This window comes from Aythya marila (assembly GCF_965140915.1).
Source record: "Aythya marila genome assembly, chromosome: 2".
Classification (NCBI taxonomy): domain Eukaryota; kingdom Metazoa; phylum Chordata; class Aves; order Anseriformes; family Anatidae; genus Aythya; species Aythya marila.
The window spans coordinates 64,298,734-64,318,301 of record NC_139043.1 but is presented as its reverse complement, the minus strand read 5'-3'; the positions used below and the strand labels follow the sequence as shown (position 1 = coordinate 64,318,301).

The window sequence follows — 19,568 nt, the reverse complement described above, 5'->3', positions numbered from 1 at the left end:
CAGCCAAAATAACCCACAGCTTCTTCTCTTCACTGTCCTCTGCTTGTCCCCATTTGCCCCACCACTGTCACTTCAGACCAAGATTAGTGGCAATTAGAACTCTGATGCATGCAAATGTGACTTCTGGTTGCTCATGGCTTTTGTGCTGCCATTCGAGGCCAGCTGAAGCCTTCACTAACCTCCTTCGGTGCATGCATGTGGGCGTAGAAAGGGGACAAAGCTTCTCCCCAGACCAGAGAAGAAACCACATGAGCAGGGACCTCCAAAGTCACACAACGAGAGCGTGCTGTATCAAGCACTGGTTTGTCTCGGCAGCCAGCCCCTAGCAATGCTTTACCATACAATAAATACCACTGATGCAATGCCAGGCTTCCGGGCACGTTTTAACCACATGAAAACTAGAACTCTTGTGGTCATTACACTGTGCCATTTGATCATGCTGGAGCATTAGAAAGAGTACAGTTGTCCAGTCCCACTGAGGAAGCCTTATGCCACATGTACAGCTGCATATGGAGACAGCACACAGCATTTTGAGACTCTGCCTGCATGCTTCGGCAACCGCAACGCTTCATCCTAGAAATGGTTTCAATTCCCAGTGAAGTGAGCTTTACAGCCTGGTATAACAGGCTTTTTCACATGTCACGCTTACCAGTCCTTTTGGGAACGTGTGGGATAAAACATATCTGTATCTATTACTGAGCTATATGCCAGACTTTTTAATCAAGTTTCATTCGATCAAATCCTTAAGGTTTAGACAATGAAGGTATGAATTGGAGACTAAAGAAACTAATAGAGCAGCTTAATAGAGGGGATATAGCTTCCGTTTCTTAACAGTTGGCAAACAACCTACAAACTAACTCAACCATGAGAAAACTTCAGATGTTCATATCTCTGTATTTTTTTTTAAGACAGTGAGATAGGACTAGCCACAGAACCATTTGTGGACTAATTTCACCAAGAAACAGAGTTCATGGGATCACGCTTTGTGCACATTTGTTTGTAGGCCAGTATGTTTGAGCATCAGATTCCTAACGTTTTAACATGCCCAGTAATTCCAGATAGGAAAAGGAAAAGGAACTGAGGTTTCATTAGTTCTGCTATTCAAAGCTATCTGAATCCAGCTCAAAGACGTATCATGACCCTGACTAAAGGCTATGTCTGTTCAGTAAAGCATGTCTTTACCTTTGCAGGTACAACATATTACAAACACAATGTGCCACAACGATAAAGCAGGCAAAAAAAAAAGGGCGGGGGGGGAGTTGATGTTCCATTCTCTTCTACTAAGTGCAGTTGTTCTGACTTGGAAGGGATTTAGATTGAGCTTGCAGAGGTGCCGGTCAATACACCAGGTGCCAGGCAGGGAAGAGTTAAGCTGTGTAGGCAGGAAACAAAAAACTCTGCTGATGTGTGACCTTTGCCTGATTCACCTTGAGTAACCCAAGAAGGGTGAACATATCCAGGCCAGCAAAGCCAAGCTTATTAGAGGAAACCAGTGAGCACTGTCTAGCTGCAGGGAGATGGACCATCATTTGGATACAATGCTCAAACACTGCTTACAGAGATGGTGTAAAGCCAAACCCTGTAAGATGAAAACAATTGGCAACCTCTGCATGCTGGCAAGGGAAGTCATGCAATTGGCCAAGACAAGATACTTCTCCTTGAGTTGACGAGGAAAAAGTGTCACTGAATATTTCAAGAAGGACTTTAAGAGTCCTAGTTATATAAAACAAAATTGATGTCATTTAATAGCAATTTCTTTCAGCAATTTTCTTTCTTGACCTAAACCCTCTTTCAGAAATGCTTGTCTCCTTGTACGTCACAGCACTAGGAATACAATAAGCAATAAAACAAAAAAAAATGATGATCAGAAGCCAAATTCTAGATTCTGATTTATTCAGTCACAAGGGCCTCAGAAGATTTCAATCTACAGCCAAACTCCAAACTGCAAGATCCCACGAGCATTCAGTCCAGTAAGGTCAGAGAAACAAGAAGAAATCTCAGGGCTCAGAGTTCACATTCACCAGCCCCCCTACCCCAGAAAAAGACCCAGCACTGTTATAACAAAATACGTAACAGCAAGTTAAGTATAGTTATAGTATAAAATAAGTATAGTTATAGTACAGGTATGCTGTGTGAGATCAGACCTGGTCAAAATTTACAATTTTGATGAATTAAAGGAGTCTAAGGTGTACCTTCATAACGTATGCTAGTATGTGTACAAGTGAGATAGAAAGGTGACTGAGTTAAAACACACGCCCGGTTGCCTACATACAATGCAATCAGATTTTCTTCTGAGAGGTGGAGTTCTCCAGAGGAAGGTGCAAAACATCGAACAGTGAGACACCGGAGAAGGTCCCACAAGCACTACACAAAGCTTTAAAGCAACCCCGGCTGTGCCAGTGTCACAAAATCTGTCAGCATCTTTAAAGGCAGCTCTGCAGCACAAGAGTGACATGAATTACTCTATTAATATACAATGACTGCTCCAACCACGAAAGCAGTTGCTTTCTGCCTGGAAGATGACCCAAGGGCCAAAAATTAAGACAAAAATTCATGGCAAAACAACCCAATAACATGTATTGAGCTCCTCGGGATTTTCCAAGTGGCCATAGAGAGGAACTGACAAAAATGAGAAATTAAATGAAATTTTATCTACAGTCCGTCACCTGAGAATCAAGAAACAACGAATACCTGTTGTAACTTATCCTTGTGGTCCACAAGGACAGCACTCATATCAGAGAATAGAAAGAACTACAGAAGAAAAGAGGGAATTCATTCACTAACACAGCTTGGTTGGACACGGAAGATTTGTGACCACACAGTGCACATACACAAATGTGTGTGTCCATGAAAGACCTGAACTGCAGAGGAGAAGAAAAAAGAGCCAAGATTGCCACAAAAGCTGCCTATTCTTTTGACTTTATAAATTTTATAAACTAGTTTGGGAGGAGGATAAAAGTTCTATTTTTTATTTTCCACTCAAAAAAAGCGAGTCACTTTATTTGGGTCACCTCTGCCTACATGGGGGTAGATTTCCCTTTTGCAAAGTTATCTTAGTTATTTATAAGATCTCTGAGTACTTTCATCATTACCAACCACAACATCCTGCAAAACAGGAGATAATCATTAATGATTTGTACAGCCAGTGAAAAGAGGCACAGAGAGAGTACAAGTCCTGCATTCATTTCTGCTACCTTCTGCCATCACAAATTTAAGCATCTAGCCTAAATTAATCATTTGAGACTCCTGGACTCAATCGACAAAAATACACACCTCCAGAAGGCTGTTTACCTTATCTAATTTAGGCAACATTTTAGGATGGAGCCTGCCTTTCCACCATCTACCAAGACAGCCTTGGTACCCAGTCAAGACTAGACATGTATCTTTTAAACCAGATGCCTAAGCAGAGACTGTCTAAAGTTAATTGAGACAGGCTTCCACTATAAAGGACACAGAATATCAGCTGCAGGACAGAGAAGCTAATTTGCATCTCCCAGCTCTCAGGCTAATGGGCAAGCTATTAGAGTGTCCCTTCCTCATCCGCATTATTTCATAATGCCTATTTGTCGCTTTTGTGCCTTGTCACAGAGGACATCTGTAAAGAGAAGAACAGTTGAAAGTCACTCGCATGGGATCTGTTCAAAAAATGTAGGCTTTTCATTCAAGGTTTTGCTTACAGGATGCCTGCCTCCCAAAGCCCACAGCGTTTGTGCCAGTCCTTCATGCCCAGTGGGAGTCACTGCAGGGCTCGACAGTGCTGGGGTGCTAAAGCTGGACTGCTCAGACGTGCAGTGCTCCAGTAGGTACACTCAGCTGGACAGCTGAAAGGATGATGTCTGGCAAGTCCAATAGTAAACAGAGATCGAGAGTTCAAACTCAAGCCTAAAAAGAGAACTTGGAAATGCTAACCCATATTGAAGTGGTATATTCCTGTGTCTTTGCCGATGCTTCCATGCGAGTTAGCCAAGTGCATCTCAACAGACACAGAAAGATGCTCATTGTAGGCAGAGGCCATGAAAAAGGTATCTGGTCCAAGCTGTTGTACAATTTGCCTTCCTAGCTGGAGACATTTCAAGAAGAAATCTGAAGGGTGGATCAGGCAGAGAATGCACTGAGGATTTATTTCATCAGTGGGGAAGATGATGTATGGGCGGGCTGAGCTGAAGGCCATGACAGCACTGCAGTCAGGCTCTGCTGTTCTTCTCTGCAACATCCCTGCATCTGACTTATTTTCAATAAGCAGCTGCTGCAAAAATCGAAGCTCTGTTTAAATGACAACTCTGTTAAAGGGGCAGATGGTCCTACAAGCAAATGTTTCGCTAAGGACTGGGTAGGTATCATCAAACTCCTTTCTCAATGACTCAGAAATGACAGCTGATGTCCCAGGAGATATTTCACAGAGCTGCTGTACTATGTACCCAGGGGGCCAGGAATATTCCTGAACATGACTTGACTTAAAAATATAGTGAAGATGGTTGAAACACAAGCCTGTCAGTATGGTTAGAATATTTGGTAGCAGCTTTTATGACAGCCATGGATGAAATGTGCCACTTTTGGAAGGCAGCCAAACTTCTTATACATGGGAGTACAGCTGCACCATAAAGCCTCTGTAGCTTTTTGGATAGATTACCATTCATAACAAAGTGGGAAAAGGCAGAAAAATTAAACGAGGAATATGCCAAATGGATCATATTTATCCTAGAAAAGTGCTGATCTTTTTGAAACACTGGAAGTGTGATTCATAGGACAAGTTTTACTGGACAAAATTTTGATTGTAAACTAGCTCTCCTGTTATCTTGACAGAAAATTTTGAAATTCAAACTAAATATTGATTTATGTCGTCATTTCTCCCTGCACACAAGGATTTCAGAATCAAGTAATGCAATGCCTTTCACATGTAATGCTTTTTGCAGTTTTCTCCTTGCCAATTAGAAGATCAAACTTAATATCCTCAATTATTTATAACTTCCAATAAAAAACATGGAGACTCTTGGAGCATAGGTCAAGAGGGTAGAACTCGACAGCTGATCTCTGCCAAGAGCTAAGGCCTCTAATGCTTTCAAGAAAACACCTACCAAAATCATCGTACTACTATCCTGGTTCAAAGTGTGCAAACAACATTCAGAGGACACAGAGGTTGAAATTCACATCAAGATGATCACCCAGTAAGAAAATGGGTTTCTTCACTGTTCCAGAGGGAAATACCAAAGACAGCCACGACACTGCTTACTGTGCAAAGTTAACCCTCCATCTGCAGGGAGCAATGGCACATAGAAGGTTGACAAAAACGCTCATTACAAAACCGATCACTAGATTTAAAAATCCATGTGGCCAAGCCTAAGGACCTTCGGGTTTATTTCTGATCGTAACCTACATAAACCATTCTCTTAGTCTAGCTATGAATTTTGTACAACAAAATTCCTGCAGTTCTTCCGCAGAGGTAAGCTGGTCTTTACTCTTCCTTTTTAAGGCATTGACATTTACATTGGCAGAACACAAGGCTACCCAAAAAACCCTTACGTCCAATATGCACGTGTATGTACACAAAGAAGCATTGCGGGTTCAGAGGCAACAATGCTGCTTACTGCCAAGAATAGTCCCTGCAAATTGATCTTGGCAACAACACAGCTGGAAATGTTTGCAGGGCTAGGACCATGTGTTAAACCATTGTGTCCAGAAACTGTGAGGTAGTACTGTCTTATTTTGACCCACCCTATCTTTGTTTCTTCTCTAACATGCCACTCATATTTACAGGATGAAATAGAAAACACACTACAAACTGCTATTATTTTCGTGTTTTTACATTGACATATATTTGCATGCCAACATCCAGTGAGCATTCAAACTGGTAGCTTTGGTGGTTCTTCTGTGCAGTGAATTCTGTAGGGTCTTGGTTCCACCTGCAAGCTCCATCTCTATGAAGACCAAGGGCCTCCTGAGGATTTCTGCTTTCTGCATTTAAAGAAGGATGAAGCACAAAAGTTACACGGATGGGCAACTATGCTAATTAAGGGGACAGAGGAGATGCTTTATAAAGAGACTGAAAAGTCTGGGAGTCTTTTGCTTAAAAAGGAGAAGTCTGACAGGGGATATGATCAAGGTTTAAAAAATTATGAATGCAGTGGAAATAGTACCCATAGGACTGCTTTTCGCTGCATTTAATAATGTTAGATGCAGGACACATTCACCTAAGCTAGCAAGAAATCAAACCACTTAAAATTGTTTAAAAAATTAATAAAAGAAGGCACATTTCTACTGAGAGGGTAGTGAACTTCTGGAATCTGTTGCCACAGCAATGACCTGCAACATCTGCCCCAGGCAGACAGCATCAGAAGGTTCAAAAAGGGATCAAACAAACCCAGGGACAATGGGTCCATGAACAACCAGCACAGGCAGGTGTGTTCCTGATACCACACCAAACACAACAACTGTGTCTGCAGGAGACTACTACGGAGAAGACTGCAGGCAGCAGCCAGGCCCCTGCACTGTCACCGAACAACATATCCAGGTCCAGATGTGAACCCAGGCATGACACACTTGGGTGTTTCTTAACCTGATTATGCTTGATTGCTAGGGGGCTGCTAGTTTGGGATTGATTGTCACAGCAACCGTAACTCACTTGCAGTTGTGGCTGTTCAAGAAGTCTCTGTCAATGGGCATCCATAAAGGCAGCAGCCAATATTCATGAAACCTACTGAAAAGCAAGGCTATAAAGGTTTTTTTTGTTTTTGTTTTTGTTTTTTTGTTTGTTTGTTTGTTTGTTTTTTGTTTGTTTGTTTTGTTTTTTCTTTTTTTTTTTTCTTTTTATCATTCTGCTAGGAGACAGGCTTATACCAGAGCAGTCTGAATAAAGTTCATTCCTACCCTCGAGCGGTCCACACAACAGCCGAGCTTTGCAGGAACACATGTTCTCTGTGGCACAGCAAGCAGCATCAGGATGACATTGGGAACAGTAATTACAAACATGCCTGCCAGGCCTGGAGCTCACATGCTCTGAACAATAAGAGCAGGAGGACACTGGGAAGGAACTCCAACAGATGTCCAATGACATGGAGGAATAGCTCGCTTGCTGACTCCATCACTGCTTTTCTATTGTAATAATTACCTGGCACGCAAAGCCTTTGTACAAGCCTGACACCGTCCGTCCTACAAAGGAGTTGTTTTATGCTTAGTGGCCTTCCATACAGATGACTGGCATCAGTGACAGGAAGAATGATTTTTGTGTGGCTCTCCTCATTCTTATTTTAGCTATCCTTCTTCAGCATGTAATCTCTTGGCATAACGCTAGGGGCAAAGAATAGGTCAGTGGGAGTCTTATTGCAAAAGACCAACTCAAGAAAACTTCAGCTTAAGTTTTAGGAAAAATCATCTTAGAGTCATACCTCTTGTTTGCTGTCTACATATTAAATGGATCTTCAAACTTTGGCTCCATGTGTAATTTGGTCATATGAACATACGTGTGAAGCCAATTTGTTTAAGCTGAAGAACTTTACTATTAAATCCTGACAGACCCCGAGACAACAAAAAAGACTGACTTCTGCATCATCTGTGAAAGGACTGTGACCCACATAACTGAAAACTCTGATTCATCCCACTTTGGACCATCTTAAACCTCCACGGTTTACTGGCTTGTACTTGTGGTTTTTTATTTTGTGTATGTGTGTGTGTGTGTTTTTGTTTGTTTGTTTGTTTTTTACTTTACTGGCTTGTACATGTGTTACATTAAGAAGGATAAACAAATAAACACCTCATTGCTTTTGGGTACAGAGAATGTTATTTAAATTATCTGTGAAATTGGTGACCCTCTGCTGTCATCATCATCAATAGTTCACATATTCAGTGCTATAGATGGAAAACAGTATAGATGGACAAAAATTCTCCTTTTTTTTTTTTTTGTTCTTCCCATTTGCTGTTTCCACATTTAAGGCCACCATATGCATTATCGGCCCACCTCCCAGAAGTTTCTGCAGGGTTTTCAGACAGCAACACTGGCAAGAAAGACATCTTAAAAATAGAAAAATGTGGTAAATAACATACGCTAAGGTAGGACCTGCTTTCTTCTTCCACTTTATGGAAGTTTGCATTGGGTTCCCATGTGCAGAACACAGCGCAAATATAATAGTCAATAATCCAAAAATAACACCCACAGGCAAGCCTTTTAACCTGTTTTCTCCAAGTTGACTCAATTCCCAGGGGACAGTGCCCCTTCAGTACCAGGACGAGATCCTCCTCCTTCCCATCACAGCAATGCCAGTGTGTAAAAAGAGCTGCCATCCTCTCACGCCATGCAATGCTTGTTGCCACCCACTCCTCCCACCTCACAGCTCCTCAAGACACTCATTTCTGTTCCCAGAATATATCTTCCAGACAGAATCAAAAGTGATTTACATCTCAGCAGGAAGCCTACGTTCTTCCAGACACTATTGGCTTGGTTCCCTTTGTTTAAACAAAAGATTTTCCCAAAAGCTGCATGGAGGAAGGGGCTCTTTAGTTGTTTTGTTCTGTGGTTTGCTTACACAAGTCTCCTGCTGCAAGTATGCAGGGCTCGCACTGAGGCTGCTCTAGCTGGAAGAACAGACAGAAGAAACCTCCTGATGATTGAACATGTATTGTTCAAATGGATATGAGGTGATAGATAATTTGCTTCTGCCTTGCTTCGCAGGCTCTTACAAATGTGCTGCCCTGAAAATGCTCTAATGTTGAAAGCTATGCCACTAGAAGAGCTGGATGGCTTCATGCTATTTCTTTCTTCCAGCATCAGAATATGTTTTTGCACTAAGATTTAATTGATTTTGTTTAACCTACCACTTCCTCCTGGCTTGTCTTTGTGCTCAAGGTCATAAGGAACATATAAAATTACGGACTTGGAATACAGTCCTTTGGCCTTGAAAGGAGACTACAGATGCTACAGGAAAATAAATAATGAATTCGTTTAGGTCACTGACCTTCTGAATACAGCCTACAATGGCAAACCAGGGAAGGTAAGAGGATGAATGCTGCTCAAGGCTAAAATGCTTTACAAAAGCTACCATAATCCAGGGCTGACTAAATCATATGGTTCTACATCCTGCTAGTCCCTGTATTACATGAAAGCTTCCAAAGAGCAAACAAACATCACAAGAAATAGGGCCAGCTATGAAAGTCCCAAAGTATTCCTGTTCCCTGAGCTCCTGCCAGGCACTGTCTCCTTCTACAAGTGATGCCTTGGATACAGAGAAAGTATGTACCAAGGAGGAATGCCATGTGGAAGCTGCAAGCACTGCCCAACTTAGCTTACCAAGAGAGAAGAACCAAATGCCAAACCCCTCCAAAACTGTTCTGGATGCTGCCTGGGGCAGCAGGCATCAGCATTAAAGCTGGGGTCTCACCCAGCCACCCACCTCCTGTGCAACACAGCCCACGGGGCAGGGCACCAGAAAAGATGCGGCATAAAAACATCTTTGCTGTGACATAGAGCAGGGCTCTGCGAGCTGAACACATCAGAGCTGCTTTTGCACTAACATTAATTTCTCTGTTTAGTTACTATAGCAAAGCATTTCTTGGCAATTCACAAGAAGCCTTTGTTGTCCGTTTCCCAGCCTCTCCACATCTGAAGGGCTGAGCTGATTCCCCGTGCACAGTAGGCCTTTTCATGCCATGCACAGACCGGTTATCACAAGAGACAGGGCAACCCAAAAGCTGAAGGGGAAGACGTTTTCGTTTCAGCACATAGATAACACACAAATAATGGTAAGCTTCTGCGAGCAAAAAGCGGGAACTGCGGGCAAAGCCACTGCTGTGTTTTCTTTTTCCCAATTTGTTTCCTGCTGGATCTCCGAGAGCGCAAATCACTATGCTTGGTAAAAGCTCTACAGTCTTTTTGTTCAAGAGAAAGAATAAGTTAGTTCTACTGTGCCAAATTCTGGTTTGGAAAATTACCATTTACCTACCCGTGAACTTCCCCATAATGACAGCAAGTGTAGCACTCCCTCCCCTGACTCAGCGAGCATGGGCAGCGCTCCTTTGTGCCTTTTGACAAGTAGCACCTCTCAGCTCTGCAAAGCCAGCAGTTCAGAAATTGGTGAATGAGCTCCCACTGTCCGTGGAAAAAAAAATAATAATGAAAGATCAGAAACGCCCTCATAAATCCCAATGCGCTTAACAAAATATGTGTTTGTCAGATTCAAATGAATTATGAGAAGGATTCACACCGAATGCAATCCACAGAAGTGTGAACTGTAACAGCAGGATGTATTTAGTTCTTGCGTTAAAGACTGAAATGCCACTTGACACCTGTTTTTCCCACAAAGATGTGTCCTTACATCTGCAAGCTGTAGTGCAAAATTCCAGAAGTGGCCTTCCGTTTCTGTGTATCCAGAATAATTAACCACATAATTGGAAGAATACATCTCCCTGGCATAGAGACGTGGATAAGGGAACTTCAGAAAACCCAGCTTCATAAAGCCCAGCTTGAGAAAGCCCAAGATCTTCCAAGGTTGTGGTGATGCTGCCAGCCCTGCATAGCTCTGCGCTCTCTGGACTCCCAGGTCCCCTGGCCATCTGGCAAATGACAGGCCTAAACAGATTTTTTTTTCCTGTATTTTCACATCCAAAGATTGGAAGGAACCATCCCATCATTTCAAAATGCTATCCACAGACAGTAGTTATTAGTTGCTTTCTGAGACTGGACTGCACTGTAAGAACAGCTAGCAAGATGCCGCAATGGTTAGTAATGACAGGATTATTAAGGCAGGGAAATGAGCAGCTATCATGATGAGGTGTTAGGACAATCGCTCATTGAGATGGCCCCTCTGTTTTGTTTTTTTTTTGATCTAATGAATGCTACTGACCTCTTACAGGGCTCAAGCACCTGATCATATTTTATTTTATTTATTATTTTTTGCTTGCTTTAGCCTGATGCCTCTTCATAATGAACAGGAAATTGCAACATCAAAATCAACACTTCTAGGAACAGACACTGATATTGGATGACTCTGAATTTAAGAGCCCACCACAGGATCCTGCAGCGCTGTTGTTTCAGGTTTTTTGAGCGATTAAATGAGCAAAAGTGTTCCTTTAGAAAGGAACTCCATTGCTAGTGGAGCTTGGTTTGTAAAAGTGGAAGCTACCAGAAATGCCACGGAGCTGCCTGGGGACTCCATGTAAAACATACCCAGATATCCTGGCAGCAGGTTGCAATTCATCAGTCTAAGTATCAACAGACAGACAAATGGACAGAGTCATCTCTGCAAGGCCAGTCCCTACATAACAGAGCTAGTGACCTACAAACCCACGCTTTAACCACAAACCGTACCTCCCTTTTACTCATTAAGTCATCCCCTGTGACTGTCAGTGATGATACAGCATATTCCTGCCAATTCTCCAAGGTCTTAAATGACTCAACTTCTTTAGTTTGTATGTGCAGTGACACTTTCCATGACTATATTTAGTTTTAGAGAGGGTCTGGAAAAGTGATATCACATGGGAATGAGGAAGTATTTATCCCCCAACTGGAAACACATGATGATGATGTAAAGCTACTATTTGGAGAGCTCTATTTATACTGTTGTTTCCTGAATCTAACGTGACTCAAAGAATCTCCGGACACAGCATGGTAGCACCCACTGCTGTATTTTGCTGCGGCCACTGACAAAGTTTCACAAAAGTTTGACTAACAGCAAGCTGCCACTGCTCTGTGAAGCAAGGTTGAGCAACAGATGCTGAGGAAGACTCACCCATCTAAGAACATTTGCTTCCTGGGTAAAAAATAGCATTTGAACCTGTTTTATTTGGTTGAGCTTTTCTTCCTATGACTTTAAGTCTCCTGACTCATGAGTCAAACACCCTCTACAGAATAGAATAAAATAAAATAAAATAAAATAAAATAAAATAAAATAAAATAAAATAAAATAAAATAAAATAAAATAAAATAAAATAAAATAAAATAAAATAAAATAAAATAAAATAAAATAAAATAAAATAAAATAAAATAAAATAAAATAAAATAAAATAAAAAGATGCAAAGCCTATATACAGACATGTAAGGGGAAAAAACACCTTTGACAAATTCCCTGCCACAATGAATCCTCCCATCAGTGACTTGGTCAATGGATTTAAACTCTGCGTAATTAATGGTAGACCAGTGACAGAACTATATGGGAAACACCTAACAACCACCATATAATAAATACACGAGGACAGTTAGTGCAGAGTGAAATCTGATTTCATGAACTGTTGCTTGTTGTGATTTGTTTTAAACAGACCAACAGCTGCTTTCACAAAGACAATTCCTCCTGCTTCTTGACAAGTCAGGCATTTCTATGATCATCACTTTTTAGAAGTACTCCCTCTAAGGCTTATAAAGGCAGAGGAGATCCAGCTGCAGAACAAGTTCCCAGGAGTAAATCTTGAAAATCTGGCCTGAATGTTTCCCAAAAGGACCACTGACCTTTTTGCTAAGACAAGAACATGGTTCCAGTTAAGGGAATGATCTTCAATTACTTCCCCTTCTTTTTACTTTTAAAGAAACGAAACAACCAGAGCACAACTCTGTACTCTGAGAGCAAGCAGACAGAAGCTCCATGGCCATGACTAGACTGATATAGCAGACTGAGGAAGAACAGAGAAAAAGAAGTTGGGAAGAAAAACAAGAATCAGAATTTCACATCTACGAGTACCAGTGATCTGCAATGACTTTAATACGCTATGTGGATCTTTCTCTAACATGATCTTCTATTTCTAGGCCAGCCTTGCTCCCGGAACTCATCCGTATCTGTAACAACTGGATTACACTGTACACAGGACTGGTCTCTCCACCAGCGTGTGGGTAAGTCAGAGCACGAAGTGACACGCTGTCAAATTGAAAGCCATTTCACATCCGCTTTGCACAAAGCAGCCACATGGAATAGTGAATCAAGCCATACTAGTAGTTTGCACTTGGCTAAGAGTTTATTCACCTCTTCCAAAGTTTAATATTTATCGAAATCACAAGGTGACTGAATGATGCTACACTGCTCAGTTCTTAAGGGCAGAAACTCCCAGTGATTACAGATACAAGCAGGATGCCTAAGTACAAAATAGGAAAAATGAAGGGGGAAAAAAAGAGAGGCTCAGTAACGAGGGGATCATAGCAATTACCTTCCTCAAAAGAGTTTTCTTTTTGCCTCGGTCATGCCAGGAAGAGGTAAATTTTTTTCTAAAAAGGGAAAAAGAGCTGGGATAAGTTTCCACCAACACCTCCAAAATATTGTTTAAACTTCAGGACAAATGGGAAATAAGGACCAGCTACCTGAAAATCCTCATGTTGCTGTATCAGTGAGCAGTCCTCAGTGATCACAAACAACCAAGGGAGCCATGCAGCCCTGGGTTCTCTCCAGAGACACCATGGATGTAAAGGGTCCCCTGCTACCGCCCAGAACAGCCTTACATGTACATTTCTGCTTTCACAACAGCTCCCATGCTAGCCTCCAAGCTCTTTGCTGGGCCACCCATGCTCTTTTATCTTTTATATATCTATGAAGATGTAAGCGCCACCTGCAGGCAAGATCACAGCCAGCCAGCACCTGAGTAAGCTCCTTAGGACAGACTGAGAGGAGTAACAGAGCAAATTTTGTATTTTAACTGGGTGTAGGCTGACTGAAGATTGGTTTCTGAAACATCTGCTTATTTGCTTCTTCACTGTGAAGTATGGCTTTTACATCAATATTGCATTTTCTCAACAACTGCATGCAATTGGTAAGTGTTTAGGGTTTTACATTAAGAAAAAGCTGCATGTGTTTCAGTCTTCAGCAAATAGTTTCCCTTGTTCCCAGCCCCCTTTTCTTTTAAGTTCTGGCAATCAAAAATTTCAGACAGTTACAAAATGCTTGCAATATAATCACAACCAGAAGATCCCCCTTAGCCACAGCTCGCTTGCTAAGCAATCCCACACCCCAAAAATATAGTCTAGAAAGATAGAAAAAAAGAAAATTACAATATCAAACCCACTTTTGTTACTACTGACATCCTTAACAGAAGAAAAAAACACTGCACTCTGATAACTGAGCAGCAGTGCTGGCAGTGAGTGATTAATTGCCATATACCTTCCTTGTCTCTTTCCTGTCACACAGTTAATTCAATTGTTTTCCAAAGAGTGCTAATATAACTAGTGATTACTTATATTCTGTATTACAGAAACACTGTAACATCATTAAACACACATCATCCAGCAGCACTAATGTGACTTGACAATACTACAACAGCATTAATGCAATTGTTCAGGTTTTCTCCTGAGACATATGAAAGCCTTAATTTTTATGATTGTCCAGACCTGATTTCTCTTGCTTTACTCATACACTCCTTAACACTCTCTCCAATATTCTGTGGTCCTGTTATCTACTGTACCCTGAGCAGTACCTGTACCTCTGCAGTTCATCTCCAGATGATCTTACCAGCAAATGATTTCAGTTGTATCTGAACTGATGATGCACAGATGAACAGCTATTTCCAGACTTCTCGCTTTCAGTGCTCAGAGAATTGTTGGTCTGTCTTTGGGACAGATCACCCAGAACTTCCACCCTCTGGCTCAAGCACAACACAGTAGAAGAAAATGTTTTACTTTCCATCAGATTTCACCTCTTCTTGCTTTACATCCTGGCAACAACTCAACTCAGCCCTGTATCACCAGCTGTCCCCTTAGACATGCACTTTTTTTTTTTTTTTTCTGGTCTATTTTAACAGACAAGGTAGATGGGGCATCCTGCAAGTACTTTTTACACAGCGTCTCTGCAGTTCCTCCTTCCTCAGGCTGCTAGCACCTGACATTTCAAGTACTCTGATGTTGTTTTCTCAAGTCCTGATAAAGAGAAACATGTTCTCCCCTATCCAGAATGCTTCAGTAGAGATCACTTTCCAAGCCTGTCACTATCACCTCACTGCTGTCTGCACCAGTTCTCTTCACATACTTTTGCATCAAACATAAGCCTCTTATCTTTGGTTTCAGTGCTTCCGTCACTTATCCTCACCCTATCTATCATTTCTCACTCACTACAGAGATATCGATTCCAGCTTCCAATCAGCCTGGGAAGCCTTCCACTATCACTCAACTCTCAGACCTTCCAACAAGCATTTTCATGCTTTCCTACTGCTACTGCCTTCCTCCTTCATTTTATTTTTTTGTGTGTAAACTTCTCAGTACCACCTTTATCAGACCTGACACCTGTCATGCAAAATGCGTAATGCTGTTGTCTTCTCTGTCCTATCCCATGCATCATCTATAACCACCTGTTATATCCTGATTTCTCTTAAGAGGAAAAGCTCTGCAGACAGAATCAGACTTCTGCTCTGTGCTGACAGTGCCCAGCAAGGTGGAGTCCTGCTCATGTGCCAGGTATGGCCTACAGTATGGCAACGTGTGGCACAACAATGTGTGGTAATGCACAGTAACAGTGAAGACCTAATGGACAGCCACATGAATCTTGGCTTGTTCTGGATATAAGAGGTCTGTGTTACCAAAAGAGCTGAGAGGTAGAAGTGAGCAGACAAAATACACCACTATATTTGCTCATTGTGGTTATTTGGGTGTAAACCTGCAATTTTAAAATAAAATAAATATTTTAGAATGTGTATCATAATTTAATTCAGTTAGCTTACTAGTAGCCACCCTGAGAAACAGGAAACTAGCATAGTCTAAACTCCAGATTCATTCTTAAAACCTTTGCTAAACACTCACAGATTCCCCAGTCTGTCTGCTATGAAAAGTTATATTGTTAACATGCTTTATTTTAGTTCAGCTTATTTCACTTTTCTTACTGGAGTAAACCACACTGGTGTAAATCCATCTTTATAACCATATAACTGCACTGATATTAATGTTTCTGCTAGTGAGACTATTTCAGGTTTCATAGCAGCTTAACAAGGAAAAGTGAAGCCAAACTGTAGCCCATAGACTCATGAGGCTCGTGGCTCACGTGGCTCAGAGGCTGGTACCAGCACAGAAATCTTGGGTTTTTTGACCATGGGGCGCTTTACTCGGCACCCGGCTTGATGGCCGCAGACAGGTCCCTATCTCTAAGGGGAAAATGGATCCTGGGCTAGGAGGTGGCAGGGCTCATCAAGAGGGCTTTGAACTAGGTGAGAAGGGGGATGGGGCTGAAACAAGGCTTGTTAGAGCTGTGCCAGGGGTAACAATGGCAAGGCTGGGGGATAAGGCAATGGCCCAGCTGAAGTCCATCTACACAAATGCATGCAGCATGGGTAGTAAACAGGAGGAGCTGGAAGCCATCATGCGGCAGGCAGGCTACGACTTGGTTGCCATCACAGAAACGTGGTGGGACCACTCTCACAACTGGAGTGCTGCGATGTCTGGCTATAAGCTCTTTGGAAGGGACAGGCAGCGTGGAAGGGGTGGTTGTGTGGCTCTCTATATTAAAGAATCTTTCGATGTAGTCGAACTCGAGGCTGGGAATGACAAGGTTGAGTCCCTTTGGGTTAGGATCGGTGGGGAGGCCAACAAGGCAAGCATCCTGGTGGGGATCTGTTATAGACCGCCAAACCAGGATGAGGAGACTGATGAGGAGTTCTACAGGCAGCTGACAGAAGTTGCAAAATCGTCAGCACTTGTTCTTGTGGGAGACTTCAACTTCCCAGATATAACCTGGAAACACAACACAGCCCAGAGAAAGCAGTCTAGGAGGTTTATGGAGAGCGTGGAAGATAGCTTCCTGACACAGCTGGTTAGTGAGCCTACCCGGGGAGGTGCCCCGCTAGACCTTCTGTTCACAAACAGATAAGGACTGGTGGGAGATATGGTGGTTGGAAGCTGTCTTGGGCAGAGTGACCATGAAATGGTAGAGTTCTCCAATCTTGGAGAAGCCAGGAAGGGGACCAGTAAAACCTCTGTTTTGGACTTCCAGAGGGCCAACTTTGAGCTGCTCAGGACACTGGTTGGTAGAGTCCCTCAGGCGGTGGTTCTGAAGGGCAGAGGAGTCCAGGAAGGCTGGGTGCTCTTCAAGAAGGAAATCTTAATGGCTCAGGAGCAGTCTGTACCCACGTGCCAAAAGACGAGCTGGCATGGAAGAAGACCGGCCTGGCTGAATAGAGAATTGTGGCTTGAGCTTAGGAGAAAAAAGAGGGTTTACAATCTTTGGAAAAACTGGCGGGCCATTGAGGAGGACTGTAAGGATGTTGCAAGGCAGTGCAGGGACAAAATTAGAAAGGCCAAAGCTCATCTGGAGCTCAATCTGGCGACTGCCGTTAAAAGACAACAAAAAATGTTTTTACAAATACATCAACACAAAACGAACGACTAAGGAGAAACTCCAGCCTTTACTGGATGCAGGGGGAAACCTAGTAACAAAAGATGAGGAAAAGGTGGAGGTGCTTAATGCCTTCTTTGCCTCAGTCTTTAGTGGCAATACCAGTTATTCTCTGGATACCCAGTACCCTGAGCTGGTGGAAGGGGATGGGGAACAGAATGTGGCCCTCACTATCCGCGAAGAACTGGTTGGCAACCTGCTACAGCACTTGGATGTGCACAAGTCGATGGGGCCGGATGGGATCCACCCAAGGATACTGAGAGAACTGGCAGAGGAGCTGGCCAAGACTCTTTCCATCATTTATCAACAGTCTTGGCTATCGGGGGAGGTCCCAGTTGACTGGCAGCTAGCAAACATGATGCCCATCTACAAGAAGGGTTGGAGGGCAGACCCAGGGAACTACAGGCCCGTCAGTTTGACCTCAGTGCCAGGGAAGCTCATGGAGCAGATTATCTTGAGTGTCATCACGCGGCACTTACAGGGCAACCAGGTGATCAGGTCCAGTCAGCATGGGTTTATGAAAGGCAGATCCTGCTTGACGAACCTGATCTCCTTCTGCGACAAAGTGACATGCTTGGTGGATGAGAAAGGCTGTGGATGCGGTCTACCTTGGTCTACCAGCAAGGCTTTTGACACCGTTTCCCACAGCATTCTCCTCAAGAAACTGGATGCTCATGGCTTGAACTGGCGTACGCTTTGTTGGGTTAGAAACTGGCTGGATAGCCGGGCCCAAAGAGTCGTGGTGAATGGAGCCAAGTCCAGTTGGAGGCCGGTCACTAGTGGTGTTCCCCAGGGCTTGGTGCTGGGGCCGGTCCTCTTTAATATCTTCATCGATGATCTGGATGAGGGCATTGAGTGCACCCTCAGTAAGTTCTCAGATGACACCAAGTTAGGTGCGTGTGTTGATCTGATCGAGGGTAGGAAGGCTCTGCAGGAGGATCTGGATAGGCGGGACCGATGGGCTGAGGTCAACTGTATGATGTTCAACAAGGCCAAGTGCCGGGTCCTGCACCTGGGGTGCAATAACCCCAAGCAGAGCTACAGGCTGGGAGATGAGTGGTTAGAAAGCTGCCTGGCAGAGAAGGACCTGGGAGTATTGGTTGATAGTCAGCTGAATATGAGCCAGCAGTGTGCTCAGGTGGCCAAGAAATGCCAACAGCATCCTGGCTTGTATAAGAAGCAGTGTGGCCAGCAGGGCTAGGGAAGTGATTGTCCCCCTGTACTCAGCTCTGGTGAGGCCACACCTCAACTACTGTGTTCAGTTTTGGGCACCTCGCTACAAGAAGGACATCGAGGTGCTCGAGTGAGTCCAGAGAAGGGCAACGAAGCTGGTGAGGGGTCTGGAGAACAAGTCCTACGAGGAGCGGCTGAGGGAGCTGGGCTTGTTCAGCCTGGAGAAAAGGAGGCTCAGGGGCGACCTTATTGCTCTCTACAGGTACCTTAAAGGAGGCTGTAGCGAGGTGGGGGTTGGTCTGTTCTCCCACGTGCCTGGTGACAGGACGAGGGGGAATGGGCTTAAGTTGTGCCAGGGGAATTTTTAGGTTGGATGTTAGGAAGAACTTCTTTACCAAAAGGGTTGTGAGGCATTGGAACGGGCTGCCCAGGGAAGTGGTGGAATCACCATCCCTAGAGGTCTGTAAAAGACGTTTAGATGTAGAGCTTAGGGATATGGTTTAGTGGAGGATTTCTTAGTGTTAGGTCAGAGGTTGGACTCGATGATCTTGAGGTCTCTTCCAACCTAGAAATTCTGTGATTCTGTGATAATCTCACATATATGGTACCAACTTAGTATTTGGGGATAGCTTTGGACTGTCGGGGTAGAAAACAATCATTCTAACCCTGCTTTTGTTTCTGTTACTGGGGAGCCTGGACCCTCTGTAGCAACGGTCCTGAACGCCTGAGATGCACAAGACATTTCTGCTGGATGAAGTATGCAGAAAATCTTCCTCATCTTCTGTGTGTTGAGAGGATGTAATCACAGCCAAGTGTGGTCCTATCTGCTGTAAAATGTCAAAGGCCTAATCAACCACCCAAGAAAACTTTTTGCTTTTCCAGACATATAAACCTAGCATAGATTAACCATCTCTGACTGTGCAAGATATTTTTAATCCAGGCTTTTAGGTGACTTAGCAGCACTGGCACGAGCCTGAATGGCATAAAGCATCAGAAGGGAATTTTACTGCAGCGTCTGCTCAAAACTACATAAGCTCTCAGTAACAGTCTTCCAGCATGCACCAGTGAAGTGGAAAGAGCTTTAGCATGGTTCATTTCCAGAATCTGAAATAAAAGTAAAGA

At 43.2% G+C, this 19,568-nt stretch overlaps 1 protein-coding gene across 5 annotated transcripts in view; it reads right to left on the bottom strand.

Moving 5' to 3' along the window:
- The window catches only part of GFOD1 (Gfo/Idh/MocA-like oxidoreductase domain containing 1), a 74,437-nt gene that overhangs the window by 32,702 nt on the left and 22,167 nt on the right, over positions 1-19,568 (bottom strand). Inside the window, exon 1 of one of the 5 annotated variants that reach the window (XM_082755221.1) lies at positions 14,409-14,514. The exons of 3 other annotated variants lie outside the window; for them this stretch is intronic. Coding sequence is in view for 1 of the 2 variants with exons in the window: in XM_082755220.1 (XP_082611346.1) it covers positions 9,930-9,945 (16 nt within the window). In the remaining variant the exon portion in view is untranslated. Of the gene's footprint in view, positions 1-9,929; positions 10,063-14,408; positions 14,515-19,568 lie in introns of those variants that run through there. One more of the 5 variants, XM_082755220.1, reaches the window with a different exon arrangement.